The sequence below is a fragment of the Aplysia californica genome, unplaced genomic scaffold, assembly GCF_000002075.1.
Source record: "Aplysia californica isolate F4 #8 unplaced genomic scaffold, AplCal3.0 scaffold00494, whole genome shotgun sequence".
NCBI lineage: Eukaryota > Metazoa > Mollusca > Gastropoda > Aplysiida > Aplysiidae > Aplysia > Aplysia californica.
The window spans coordinates 450,152-465,151 of record NW_004797764.1 but is presented as its reverse complement, the minus strand read 5'-3'; the positions used below and the strand labels follow the sequence as shown (position 1 = coordinate 465,151).

The following is a 15,000-nucleotide window of genomic DNA, read 5'->3' as shown; positions in this document are numbered from 1 at the left end:
TGAATTGAGGATACCTAAAGGTTTAAAATCTACGGCAGTTCTGGCAGAAAGTGCAGGACCTTTACAGAAAGATGTTGATGCGTCTGAGGCTTGTCTGCCATCTGTTGTTGATTCAAGCAAATCAGTGATGTGTGCATGTGGACGGAAAATAACACTGCCCGATGGCGACAAGATAGAGGACTATTCCATGATATTCATCGGGGATCCAAGCTGTGCCACACTGATAAATTTAATGATGACTTTCAACAAGTGCCAATTTTATACGTATAATCCCTCTACACTGTGCTGTCAGAGAGAGACTTTGCAAGTCAATAAAGCTCTTATGAAGCGGTACTATTTGATAGAAAGAGTGAAGGATGCTAGCATAGTTGGTATTGTGGCGGGGACTTTAGGAATTGCGAAATACAAAGAGGTTATGGACCATGTGAAATCGTTGTTTAAGGCCGCAGGGAAGAAGAGCTACACCTTTGTGGTGGGAAAACTGAACCCAGCCAAACTGGCGAACTTTGCTGAAGTTGATGTTTATGTCCTCGTGGCATGTCCTGAAAGCAGTTTATTGGACTTGTCGGATTTTTACAGACCCGTGGTGACTCCTTTGGAAGTGGAGTTTGCATTGAACAAAGCGCGGGAATGGACTGGAGCGTACAGTTCCGATTTTCAGGAACTACTGCCCGGTAAGTACAATATTCTTAGGGAAAGGTGGAAAGTGTTTGGTCGTGGCCTATATCCTGATCCAGGGTGAGAAAGGTAATGATGATGAAGTGCCATATTCTACACTCGTTACCTATGAAGAGAATGTAGATTAATAATGACGAGAGAGATGAATTTCATTCAATCATACTTATGAGCACCACAGTTCGGTATGGAAGGGCAAAAGAAACAAAATATTTGGAAGAAAATCCCAAATGGTATTGTGGAGTATTTTCAAACAGAATAAGTGCTTTATGATGACTGATTGATTTCATTACCCCTATACTGATTGTGACCTAAGTGCAGACAGTCAAGCTTGTATTGGAGACAGTTTGTTCTTTGGTCATTTGTGAGGGATTGTGATGAAATCAGGCGCTCGTCAAAATAAGGAAATCAAAGAAACAGACATTTTTCCACCAGTTTAGCAATTTTTTTAAAAAATGGGTTGTTTTTTTTGGCTCCACACCTTTTATGTCCATAAATAAACACATTTCCATGTAAATTTAACAAAAAATGTCACTTAATGGCAAAAAATATGTACATTTTCAGTTTTCAAGGACTCTCAAGCTCTACAAGTTACCAAACTTTGGTGGCCATTTTCTCGCTAATTTTATCTCTAAAACCGTGCTACCCCCACCTCCTTCTATCGCAAATATTTTTATATCTCTTTAAGATAGCTGGGTGGTCTTTTCATAGAAAGCAAGGCAAGTGAATAAGCTTTCAGATAATACCAATAACTCCACATGCCCAAAAATTGACAAGCGCTTTATTCCACCACGTCGTGATACATTTGGTATGGGCCGATCTCATCATCTCTTATATTGTCAAATTAAGTAATGTTTCACCATCATCTATGGTGTCATAGTAAAGTTCGCAGGCAGAAAACATGAATTCGACGACTTCACATTTATTAAAGTTATTATTGAATATCTCTGTCTGTCTGCTGGGATGATATATCCCATTCAGCTCAGATTGGACCTTAAAGACAAATTTAAAGTGGCTTGCCCCCTAAAAAGTTCAAAATTGTGTTGGCGACACTTTTACGAAAAGTGTTTCTCACTGTGACTACGGTTATTGTAATTCTTCTTTATCTAGGAGGATCTTTGTACGTTGAAGCGGGCGAATCATTTGATGAGGACGGTACAGCTGATGTGTCCCTCATCAGTAACAAAGTCAGATACCTAGGTGTCCGAACTGCGCCAGAAGTTTCAAGTGTTCCCAGTAAGGAGATGGTTCTCCGCTCTGATGCGCTGGCGGTGTCATCGGTGGCAGAGAATGCTGGTGAGTTTTTACGTTTGCCTCTTTCCTCTACATTCATTTAGGTAGGTGGTTGGCGGGTGCTCTGGTGTGGTCTGCTCCTTCTTTCCTATCTAACATCTATTGTCCTTATCTCTCCTCCTGCTTTTTTGTGTTTGTTACTCTCTTGTAACACCTCTAATCTTCGGCACTTATATGACTTTATTGTGTTGCAAGTGCCGTAAAACTAGTACTGAAACTAAAACATTTATTTGGATAGTCAGTTTAGAGCCTGATGTCTCTGTACACTACACCATACATTTTTCCATTTATATATGGTCGCTTTTATTTTTAAACACAAGGGGGCTATCCCGAAAAATGCTGTTTTGAGAAAATCAAAGGTATAGTTTTTGCCCCTTGTTCAGTTTCTTTAAAAGACAAGGAAAGTTTCCTCTATAACCAAACAAATGTACACACCAATGAAACCAAACTTCTCCTATAGGTAGGGAAATGCCCACTTTTGGTGTAGGTCAAGATTTCTGGAAACCTCCAAAATCTGGGTTAGCTCGTTTGTCATTAAAAACGACCATATATATATATATATATAGCTTGTGCTCCCGTAGTTTTTTGAGTAAGTTGCACTTTCACTAGTCTTGATCAAGTTTGTCTCAAGATGCAGGTTTGAATGTATGGACCATAATTACATTGTAAAAGTGTAGAAAAAATAGAGGTAGCAAACAAGGTCTTTATAAACCTCTAGCTCGATTTTTATGTTGCTGCAATTTTCAGATGTTACATAGAGAAAAAAATTGTTTATTACTTGCAAAATCACCCTTATGTAGTTACTAATCACATACTCTGTTATTCACTCCCAGGAAAAATACCATGAAATGTTATAACATGTCAGGAAGGGCATATTTTAAAAAAATCCAAGTTTGGTCTTAGAATTTTAACAATTGTTGAATAGGTTGCATTTCTTTAAGCAGCTCAGACATTAAGAGTGCTCAAAGGTTTTTGTTTATTTCTATCTAATTTTCACAATGAATGATGATGATTTACCCCATCAAAATTGTGTACCTGTAACGCATACATAATCCATCTATATGTGTAGCCTGTTTAGTTTGCGGATTGTCTTGTCCATTGTAGCTTTATAGAACTGAAGGAGGCACTTGTATTTTGATAATTTGTCTGTGATACAGGCTGCTTTGCACTTGTTTAAAAAAAAAATCATATCTGTTTGTCTATACTTACTGATTATGCCATGTATTTTACTCTGCTCTTAATCATACCTTATTTCTGTTTGCATAACCAGGAAAAAATTTTAAAAATCTCAACAAGATATTTCTTACATCATCAGTTGGTATGACAGATAACATTACTCTCACTTTTATTACTTGTCCTGTGACTGCAGGGAAATCTGTACCATCTACTAGAATATTGGCTCATTATAAGTTTAAACCTTTACTAAGCCCAAGTCCCCTGAGCCTACAAGACCAGCTCACTCAAGCTCTCTTGTGTCAAATGTCAGATTTACACTGCATGATGAGGCTTGTGTTTGGGCACAGAAATGTAAAGGTAGCATACTCCTCATCATCATTGCCTTTCTCACCCTGGATCAGGATATAGGCCACGAACAAACACTTTCCACCTTTCCCTATCCTGGGATAGTCGCTTGATGTCAATCCATGTCTTCCCACTTTTCTGTACACCCACAAGAGTCCTTTCGGCTTTGTCCGCTGTCCTTCATTGTTCCTGCTGATGCAGAAGCTCCTCCGTCTCCCAAGATGGAAAAATAATAAGGCGTGTTTGTGTTTCTATAACTTTCTGTTTTTACTGGTTTGGGTAGTTGCCCCTCCGCAAACAGGCCCTTTTCGGGAGACCAGACCAATGCACCTTTCGTCACCTCTTACGACACGCAGTATCACGGCAGGTGTATTCTTTGCTCCCCCATGCATATAAGATTAAATGTTGCTGACTGTTAAAATGCTGTGTTGCACACACATTGCTGTTGTAGTATATGAGACTGACTTTTGTCTTAGGGGGCTCTAGTAGCTAAGTGAGCAGTGAGCTCCGACTCAAGTAATGTCAAGCAAGTGTCGGTGACATGGGATTTAGATGGGTGGTCACTGGAGTGTGTCCTTGGGCAGGACACGACAACCCTAGCTCAAAATACAGGGCGCTGCACAGTGGCGACTGACAATGGCATGGTTGTAAATTGTTCTGTTCTGGTGTAATATTCGTATTTATGATGTATGTATTTGCGCATGTATTTATGAATACTATGTATTCATATTTATGTATGTATGTATGTTTGCCATTGTAAACCAAATTGCCCTTCTGGGATCAACAAAAGTGTAAATTTTTATTATTATTATTATTATTATTGTTACAGGTGAGTTCCTCATCAATAGGAGTTGGCAGGGCCTTGAGCGTAAGCTAGGGGAAACACCAGTTGCTAAAGCTGTGGAAGGGACAAGTGGCATTGCTGCCAGCTACCAACACGAACCAGGGACGTAACTGTAGGGAAACCAGTCAGAGTCTGTGACAAGCTTCTTGTTGTCTAGAATTTTTTAAAAAGATTTTTTTAAACACCCCCCGGGGCGGTGCCACTGACTGACGTGTCTTTAGGCCATTCCCAAAGGGGGTCATTAACTTGTTCTTATGCATAGTAGAATTGTAAATGGGCTGATTTGACAATGTCATGCTCATAACTGTTCCTGAACCGCAGCTTTTTCTCTCCTAATCCTTGCTATCATCATTTTCCTCTACTTCTTTTGTATGTGACCCGCTATTTCCGGGGTGCCTTGATGATAGTCGAAGCAGACTTTGTGCTGTTGAAGCTAGAGAGGTGAGCAGAGTAAACCTGATTCCCTGAAAACACTTCTCTGTTGACATCCACCCCTTGGCGCTCAGATGACCTTATGCAGTTGTGAGCGCCATAAAACCTCTACTAAAACTGAAACAAAAGAATAAAAATCATTCTATACTGTCGGTGTGGATCTTAAAGCTTGTAACTGCCAAGTACATTCTTTTGCAGGCAAACAAAAAGAAATTGTTTTCTAGAGCTCAGTTTGCTTGGGTTTTTTTTTCCTAGCCTTTTTCTTTAAAAAAAAATATTTTCATTGGTTAAAGTGAATTTTCAAGACTATTGTGGTTAGCGTACATGGTACCATTTAGTTTTAGACTAAATGTTAAGATCCAATAATCATGCAGTTACTAAGTTTGCAATTTAAGTGACGATGTATTTATATATAAGTATAATGTATGTGCTGTGTTTGACAGTACATGTGAGTTTAGTTTTATAGAAGTTTTACGGCACTCGCAACTGCATAAGGTCATATGAGCGCCAGAAGAATAGAGGTGTTATAAGAGAGTAACAAACTTAAAAAAGAAGAAGGGGAGATAAGGACGATAGATTTTTGATAGGAAAGAAGAAGCAAACCACACCAGAGCACCCGCCAACCACCCACGTTCACATGATGAAAACTTGGGAACCCACTGGTTCAAGTGGCATATATAGTATAAAGTGACATAACTGTGGTATTGTGGTCAATGTGAACCTGGGATTCCTGGAAGGAATTTAAGCCTTGGTACTAATATGAATCTGTTGAATTTGTTTTTAAGAACTTTTAATAAGAGAAGGAAAATGTAATATTTTTCTTGTACGCTGTCAAATAATTACCAGCATTAAAAAGAAAATGTCTGAACATTTTGATATAAACCTAATCTTTGTTGTATTTTTTTATATTCCTGTGCTTGTGATCTCTTAAAAGATGTTAGCGAAATCTTGGTACTATTTCTCTATATGGGGGAATTAAAGTTTGTGTTAGATAAATGGATGCTGTGGTGAAAAGTATTCAGAGGAAATAGCAACGGGTTTGCCTTAGGCATGTACCTCAGTAACCAGCCAGTTGTAAGTCTTGTGGGGCGGACACATGCCATCATGCTACATTGCTATATATATTTATATTTGACAATGGAGAGGAGCTGATGAAAAGGGGATGTATGTGAAGATTTAGCGTGTTGCCGCCTTCTTCTAAGCTGCACACAAATTAGATCAAAGAGAGATTTTTAATATATATGTGCTGTTTACAGTAGGGATGGGCAGGTACCGGTACCCAGTACCGGAACTCCCGGTTCTACCGAAGGAGGTGTCAGTACTGGCACCAGACCTCCAGTACCAGCTCTTGGAAGGAGCCGACACCAACGTTTTTTTTAACGGGAAGTGTGCAGTGTGTGGGCCTAGACCTAGCAGCTGTGATGTCAGATGCACAAGCAGCAGGTGACCTTAATACATAACTTCAAATTTGGGTTGTCAATATGTTTGATTTTTATTTTGTTAAATGAAGAAAGAGAAAAGAGAAATCAATGTCTGGTCATCTTAAGTTTTTTGAAGTGGAGTACACTGTAAATATGCGAGGCATCGTGGTGAAATCAGGCGCTCATCAAAATAACGAAATCGGAGAAACAGGCATTTTCCGCCAGTTTGGAAATTTTTATTGAATTTTTAATGTTTAGCTTAATCTCTTTTATGTACATATAAAAGCACATTTTCATGTGAATTTTTACTGAAAAACATTGATTAAAGGCACAAAATATGTCATTTTTGAATTTTCAAAGACTCTTTGGGTTTTGGAGTTACCAGACTTTGGCGGCCATTTTCTTGCTAATTTCACCACTAAAATCAGGCAACATCACTTCCTTCAATTTCAAATATCTTGAGTTCTATTCAATATAAATGGATATTTATTTAATTGGAAGCAAGGCAAATGATTCAGCTTTTAGATGATACTAATAACTTCACATGCCCAAAAATTGATGAGCACCTGATTCCACTGTGTCGCGACACATATTATTGCTCATGGAACTAAAGGTATGCCATGCGCACCTGCCAGACGGACTTGTTTGTCAAAGAAACAGCAAATGAATATTGACTCTGAATAGATATAAGTCTCTGGTATTCTGAAGTATTCATAAACCATCTCTATGATCAAGTGCCTTAACATATATTTCATATGTACTAATGAATGTAAGATGTAAAATGTGGAGGAATGTTTGTTTGGATTTAGATGCGCACTGTGACATAGTGTCAGGAAAAGAAAAGTAAGATAAGTTTATGAAAAAGAGTTCTAAACCAATGAAATACAAATGAAATGTGTGTTTAACAGAATAACTCAAACAATGCTTGAAATGATGATGATTTTATTAAAAACAACTTTTTGGTCTGTCATAATGTGCTCCGGGAGTTGGCAGAATTTTTCACCCTTAGTATGGCAGTTTTTACTCAACGCATACTCCACACAAATTGGACTGGGACAGAAAGTGTCATGGCAGCAAGTGCACGTTAAGACTTTAGGCCCTGTCATCATTAAACCCTATCCGTACGCCTGGGGTCATTTTGTACCCCAGGGGTTGTTTTCTTCACATTTTAGAATATTTCTAGTGCGAAGATCTCTTTGAAACTTTCAGTGTTTCTCAAAAAATCGTTTTGACAGACTGCTGTGCAAAGCATACGGGTCGGATTAAAAAGTAAATTTCCTCTTTTGGAAAGTGGGGGCACAGAGTTCCCCGCGTCATATGGATACGATAGTAAAACATGACGTACAGATAGGGTTAAAACCAAGACCGTATCTTTGAATGCATTTATCAAGAGGAAGGAAAGACAAAGAGAAGTCATATTTTTATACGTAAAACACAGATATGCTTCTTTCAATACTGCTGGAAGACTTACAAATAAAATGATAGAAATACGTGTATTGTTCTTGAAGGATTTCTTTTTTTATTTGAGGGGGGGGGGGGTCGCTTCCCTCTAGAAAATTGTAATCATAGCACTTTGTCCTTAGTTTTGTCTGTGATGAGCTCATGCTCAATGTGTGTCCTCTAGTAGCAGGTCTGTTTTGAAAAATTGGTTTCAAATGACAGTAGTACAGCTTTGTTTTTCAGATAGGTAATACGTGTAGATCCTTTAGCAATAAGATTAAAGCTTAGGAATGCTTGAAAAAAAAAGTCATTTCAATATATGTATGAAACACAAGTGAAGCATAATAATACATTAAATGAGCGCACAATTCATAAAAAAAAAATAAGAGGTGCAAAGATGTTTAGATGAAAGAAAATAAAGAACATTTTTGGATTTGCATGAGGAACCAATTACAAAACAATCAATAAATGAGCAATCTTTTCAGCAGCCACAGAGAACACATTAGGTATAAAATAAGTGGCTTAATGGTAGATAAAATAAACTCGTGATATTTGTGTAAAAGGAATCAACCTTGTGTGTGCTAAAGAATATGATTGTCAGTGAGTTGAAAAATTAGGAAATGAACCTTGACGTGAACAACATTACGTGAGAAACATTTATTGTAATTGTAAACATAGCTACAGTGCTTAACATGTCTTCCGTAGTGGTTGACAGGAGGTTTTTTTTACATTAATTGATCTGCGAGGATTATGCTCTGCTGTTGTAGCTACATGTCGTTTATGACCAAGTGTGAACTTTCATCCTGCAAGCTGTTCAATCACAATTCATTTCGCTAGGATTAGTCAATTTAAGAGGGTGGATAAAACAGTAAATTTGTCGTTGAGTAGAATTGAACTCTTTTCATTTGCTATTCTTAGTTGTTGAATGTGTCCAGATTGAATAGCTTGTAGGTTAGTGAACAAGAACAAGTGAACAACCGTCATACATGTGTCTTGCATCACGAGACAGGACCCTGTGCTTTGACAAAGATTGTGAATAACTAGATAGTTCACTCCTCTCTTTGAGAAGTAAAAATAAGTGTCCTCAACACAAAATTGGGTGGCGCCCTCTTTGAAAAAGCGCGGACTTATGGATAAGAGTTAGAAATCTATCTTACTTGTGTGAAAAACACTAACAGTGAAACCAGAGCTAGGTCTCTAGTGAAACCACAGATTTCTACACATAGGTATAGAATTCTGTGAGTGAACTAACAAACTGCGCTGTTCCTATTCTTCTGGAGAAACGAAAGACTGCGGCGCCATCTGAACCAAAGCGCGGACTTCCGGGGACACTTTTTTGGCTGAGTGAACTATCTTGTTAAGTACGATCTTTGGCTTTGAGCAGGGACCTTACAGTACACAGATTCATTTTCAGAAGTTTGAAAACTCGTCTGGGTACTTGTCGTGCTTTGAGATTGATATCGACTCCTCTGTCCATTTGTCAAAGTTTGATGAATCCATTGGCCCTTTCAGGTTTGGAACCCATGGAGCTTTCTCAGCTTTCATAAGAATTTTTCTGGGGGGTGGAGATGAAAAAGGAGGTGGGGGAGAGGGAGCAGTATTGTTATTGCTCGCAAGAGAAATCCAAGAGAAATGTTTTTGTTGTTATGTAATGTAGTTAGGTTGGGTTTTTTTCTTTTTTGGTCTGCTGACAGGAAAATCCATCTCTCTCTCTCTGATGTCGCCTACCATAACTGTTAGCCCTATGCCCAAGGCATTTGGTTACACTACAGGTGTACCCTGCAGGTGCTTATGTTTTAGTAGAGGTTTTACGGCGCTTGCAACTGCATAAGGTCATATGAGCGTCAAGGGCTGGATGTCAACACAGAAGTCCTTACAGGGAATCAGGCTTACTCTGTTCACCTCTCTAGCTTCAACAGCATAAAGTCTGCTTCAATTATCAAGGCAGGCCGGAAATAGCGGGTCACAGGAGTTTGACAAATATGGAAAAGAAGTAGAGGAAAAATGACGATACATGTAGCAAGGATTAGGACAGGAAAGGCAGCAGTTCCCTGTTGCAGTTCAGGCACAGTTATGAGCATGATATTGATGATACTCCTTGACTCCTTCTTACAGCTGTCTTTCAGCCACACCCGCAATTTTCTGGTAGGAAAGATCTACTCCTAGCCTTCTCGGACAAGGGCGAAAAATCTCGGAGGTCCTGTGTGCAAGCTGTGCACGTTAAAGATCCCTTGGTGATCTTAAATCGATAAGGGTAGGCTTCGGCCGCCACCCGGGCAAAATTCAACATTTCCTACCAACTTAAAAAGTTTAATGTGTCCCGCCCGCTCATATGACCTTATGCAGTTGCGGACGCCCCGAAACACTTACCAAAAAACTAAAATTTAAAAAAGTGGAGAAACTGTACGTGGATGTGTCGTGAACGTTTACCACTTTAACTACTGTGAGTCACTTACCGCCTTTAGGATAACACAAGATTCAAAGGGCCTCTCAGAATAAAAGTTAACTTTTAGAACATGTACATGTAATAATAATAATAATAATAATAATAATAATAATAATAGTAATAATAAATTGCATCTATATAGCGCGTTTCCTCAAAGAAGTGCCCAATGCGCTGTACAAAGAACATATTTTATGCAGCGCACAGCTGGTAGTAATCCTCTTTCTCTCAACCCTCTCCCCCCCCCCTCTCTCTCTCTCTCTCTTCCTCACTCTCTCTCTCTCTCTCTCTCTCTCTCTCTCTCTCTCTCTCTCTCTCTCTCTCTCTAGTACACAATGAGTAAAGACAATCCCACAAAACTTACCTAGACATCCACGTCGTACACATTGATGACATCACTCAGTTATAAATTATGTAGGCCTACCCGATGAGCATGTGCCAAGCTCAGCGTTTTCATTTTCATTTAATTAAAGGAATACACAACAATGTTGAAAGTGGAAAAGAAAATGTCTTTCAACTGAGGAAACTATGTACGCACGATACATGGCGTATGAACACGATCATGCTCATACAAGCACATAATATTTCAGCGTACGTCTTTTTTTCCGCTTTTTTTGGTAGTGGTTCTGTGGGAAATGGATATTAAATTCGGAGGTCCCACCTCCCAACTGCAGTCGACAACGGATGAGTTCATGTCGTCCGGGGAGTGAAAAAAGATCAACTCATCCTTTTTTGTGAGTGTTTTACGGCACTCAGAACTGTATAAGGTCATATGAGCGCGCGGGACACTAAATTTTCTTCAGTTGGTTGGAAATTTTGAATTTTGCCAGGGTGGCGGCCGAAGCCTACTCTTATCGATTTTAGACTACCAAGGGATCTTTAACGTGCTCAACTTGCACACGAGCTCTCCAAGATTTTTTGCCCTTGTCCGAGAAGGTGAGGTGTAGATCTTTCCAACCAGAAGATTAGGAGTGAGGCTGAAAGACAGCAGTAAGATTAAGAAGGAGCGAAGGAGTCGTAGTAGAAAGGCTGCAGAAAGAGTCTGGAGCCCAGAGGAGGGGGCAAAGGAGGTGAGGGGGTGGGTTCGGAAAGAGGAGACGAAAACAGGCGACAGAACATTGCTAGAGAGCAGGAAAGGAGGTGAAAGGAGAAAATTTTAGAGAAAAATTTGTTTCGGTGGCTACCCGGATTCGAACCCGGGACCTTTGAATGAGAGGCCAACACCTTAACCTCTAGGCCATGAGAGCCCCCTTCACCTCATCCGAAGTTCAACTTGACTGTTAGTGTTAGGATCTGAAAAGAAAAAGAGGTGCTGGGACCCGAAAAAAAAATCAACTAAATTGAAGATCAACTCAAGCGAGTTCAATACAAGGGGAGTCGACTGCAATACATGTATTATATTATAGACTTGTAGCGTTAGAAGTATAAGGACGTCGTATCCGTATGGTCTTACAATGACCACTTTTTTCAATAATTGAAAATGCATCAATTTTATTACCACTACGCTGAGAGAGACACTGACGGGTTCTGTTTCTTCGCTTCCCTCTATTTGTACATGCTGTATTATACAGAGAGGGTACAGTGGCGGAGCGGTTAGTGAGCTCGTCTCCGAAGCGGAAAGTCCGGGTTCGATTGAGCCTCTGTTTGGACACGGATTTTTTTCGTCCCCTCCTGCTCACCCAGCAGTTATATGGGTACCTGACTTTGAGTTGGGGAAGTAAACGCGGCGTGAAAAGGAACTGACCACCCTACCACAACATGCCAAAGGCCCAGGATGTTGTCTCACTAACAAGGCTATCTCCAATGTCCGGATCGGATGCGAGTACAACTTTACATTACTTTGTATTATACTGTCTATCTATCTTGCCTTTTCCGCTGCAGTAAATGGCCATTACCCTACTACAATGTGCCGAAAGCCCAGGAAGTTGTCTTACTAGCAAGGAAATCCACAATGTCCGGATCGGATGCGGGAACAACTTTACTTTACTTTTAAATGACCATTATCTTGTCGATGTACTTTTTTGTTTCTGAAACAATCGTACACGGGTACTACTGAAGCAGCAAGTTCCAGAAACTAGAGGACGAACGTTGTAGGTACCGTACATGATGTAGGCCTACGTGGTTTGCCTACCTGAAGTCTGTGTCCTTGAACCACGGGTGGTTGATGATGTCCAGTGCCCCATTTCTGAGGTTACCGAAGCGCCTCGTCACGTCTACCTTTCAAAACAGGCCAACGTCAATTTAAATTAATACATTTCTTCATCACGCAAAATTAGCCTCGTAATGCGCAATGCCTGTTTAATAGTACCACCAAGATGTATTGATGCTTAGCGTAATTTCAGTACATCTGCTTACACTGTACAACATGTGGATCTACCATTGTTTTGATTCACTGGTTGAAATGTGTCCCATTAGTGTGGAAGGGTTGTAAAAAAGGAGAATGTGCAAACATAATAATTTGTTACATATTCTTACTAGTAATAAAACTATACTACGACATTTTATTCTGGTTTAGTTTAGTTTTAGTAAGTAGTTTTACCTCACTTGCAACACAATAAGGTTATATAAGTGCCGAAGATTAGAGGTGTTACAAGAGAGAAACAAATACAAAAAGAAGGAGGGGAGAGAAGGACGATAGATGTTTCATAGGAAAGAAGAAGCAAACCACACCAGAGCACACACCAACCACCCAGAGGTAGAAAGTGTGTACAATTTGCATTTTTATAGATTGAAAAAAAATCATGGGGGTGGCACAAAAGATCGAGAGGGCAACACTGAAAGATCATACTTTACTTCATCTACCCAAGAAACCTTGCTCCCCATTCCTTCCTGAGGATACCTGAATAATGTTGGTCAGCAAGTCTCGCAGCGTCGGCTTGAAGAAAGATGGGAATGTTAGGCGGCATTCCACTATCAACTCGTACAGTTTCAATGGAACTTTGTGGTCAAACGGGACGAACCCTGATGAAACGAACAAGAGAAAACTGGATGACGTAGGCTTCCGGAGGCATTGCCGCGCTTGCCGGTCGCTGAAGAGCAGTATGTTTTATTCATGTAGGCCTACATGTTTTACCAAGATACCCTGTTTTGAGGGAGTTCAAGGTTGGAATCCGGAAAGGTCATTATCTTCTTTGGTTTTTTTGGGGTTTTTTTTTTATGTACAGGCCCTATTTTCTGTTTCTTTGATAAAGGTGGAACACTGTTAGTCCAGTCGTTTAGACTAGAGTAGGGTAAAAATTGACGATGTTAGTTCAGTCGTTAGAACTAGAGTAAGGTACAAATTGAAAGAGGGAGGGAAAGAAATCAAAGGAAATTTGGCACACATGAGCGTTGATGCTCGTCTGTGTTGCTAAGACTCAAATATAATTATTTATGAGCTCAGCTAGAACACAATATTTCTTTTAACTTCCCAACATCCTCTAAAACGTAAATGACAACATACAAACAAACAAAGTATTTTGCTTAAGAGGGGAGCAGTAGCGAAACTTTCTTATTCTCCCCCCCCCCCCTTTTTTTGGGGGGGGGGGGAGGGCGGGAGGTGTCAAATTACTAATAGGACGGGAATTGAAAAAAACAACAACCGAGAACAAAACAAAAACAACAATAACAGCAAAACTACAAATAGTGGAAGATGATGAACCCTAACCCTACTAGTACTGGCACTACTACCAAAGATCGTACAAAACAAGATAGTTCACTCAGCCAAAAAAGTGTCCCCTGAAGTCCGCGCATTTGGTTCAGATGGCGCTGCAGTCTTTTAGTTAGTTATAGTAAGAGTTTTTACGGCACTTGCAACACAATAAGGTCATATAAGTGCCGAAGATTAGAGGCGTTACAAGAGAGTAACAAACACAAAAAAGAAGGAGGAGAGATAAGGAGGATAGATGTATGATAGGAAAGAAGATGCAAACCACACCAGAGCACCCGCCAACCACCCGCCTGCAGTCTTTGTTTTGAAGTTCTCTTTCATTTCTCCAGAAGACGAAGGAAAAGCACAGTTTGTTAGTTTCACTTTTTTTTCACACAAGTAGGGTAGCTCTGTTCGCAAAGTCCGCACTTTTTTCGAAGAGGGCGCCACCGAATTTTGAGGACATTTTTTTAGATTGGCTCAAAAAGATGAGTGAACTATCTTATTATGTACGATCTTTGCAATTACTCGCCTGCGTTGAGTTCGTAGATAAGGATGCCCAGCCCCCAGTAGTCCACTGACTTGCCGTAGCTACGGTTGAGGATCATCTCAGGGGCCAGGTATTGGGGAGTTCCGCACAAAGTCCAAGTGTGACCTTGAACACGCTTGGCAAAGCCAAAGTCCGTCACCTGGTGATGGTGTAGTGGTGGTGGTGGTGGTGTAGTGGTAATGGTGGAGGTGGTGGTGGTATAGTGGAAGTGGTAGTGGTGGTAGTAGTGGTGGTGGTAGTGGTGATGGTGTAGTGGTGGTAGTTGTTTAGTGGAAGTGGTGGTGGTAGTAGTGGTGGTGGTAGTAGTGATGGTAGTGGTGGTTGTGGTAGTGATAATGGTGGTAGATCTAGTGATAGCGCACACATGATTTAATATTAATGGCGGATTTTCTTTCTTTGTTTTTTAGGTAAGTGTTTTACGGCGCTCGCAACTGCATAAGGTCATATTATGAGCGCAAGGGGCACATTAAACTTTTTCCGTTGGTAGGAAATTTTAAGTATTGCCTGGGTTGCGGCCGAAGCTTACTCTTATTGATTTTAGACCACCAAGTGATCTTTAACGTGCGCAAATTGCACTCTGGCCCTCCGAGATTTTTTCGCCCTTGTCCGAGAAGGCTAGGTGTAGATCTTTCCTACCGGAAGATCAGGGGTGTGGCTGAAAGACAGCAGTGAGAAGCAGGCAAGAAGTAGCAGTAGAAAGGCTACAGAAAGAACCTGGAACCCAAAGGAGGGGTCAAAGGAGGTGAGGGGGTG

General features: G+C 40.3%; 2 protein-coding genes across 3 annotated transcripts in view; one reads left to right on the top strand and one right to left on the bottom strand.

Moving 5' to 3' along the window:
* Window positions 1-4,563, top strand: part of LOC101863836 (2-(3-amino-3-carboxypropyl)histidine synthase subunit 2) — a 10,769-nt gene extending 6,206 nt beyond the window's left edge. The window contains exons 5-7 of the mRNA XM_005105825.3: window positions 1-674; window positions 1,786-1,971; window positions 4,319-4,563. The exon at window positions 1-674 is cut by the window's left edge and continues 49 nt beyond it. Coding sequence (XP_005105882.1) covers window positions 1-674; window positions 1,786-1,971; window positions 4,319-4,443 — 985 coding nt within the window. The 3' untranslated portion in view covers window positions 4,444-4,563. The remainder of the gene's footprint in view (window positions 675-1,785; window positions 1,972-4,318) is intronic.
* A 2,907-nt stretch (window positions 4,564-7,470) lies between these two features.
* Window positions 7,471-15,000, bottom strand: part of C-APL-B (spermatozoon-associated kinase) — a 22,862-nt gene continuing 15,332 nt past the window's right edge. Inside the window, 8 exon segments of one of the 2 annotated variants that reach the window (NM_001204545.1) lie at window positions 8,791-9,108; window positions 9,111-9,129; window positions 9,131-9,181; window positions 12,201-12,286; window positions 12,909-13,030; window positions 14,230-14,260; window positions 14,263-14,282; window positions 14,284-14,386. In NM_001204545.1, the coding sequence (NP_001191474.1) occupies window positions 9,037-9,108; window positions 9,111-9,129; window positions 9,131-9,181; window positions 12,201-12,286; window positions 12,909-13,030; window positions 14,230-14,260; window positions 14,263-14,282; window positions 14,284-14,386 (504 nt within the window). In that variant the 3' untranslated portion in view covers window positions 8,791-9,036. 2 annotated transcript variants of the gene reach the window in all.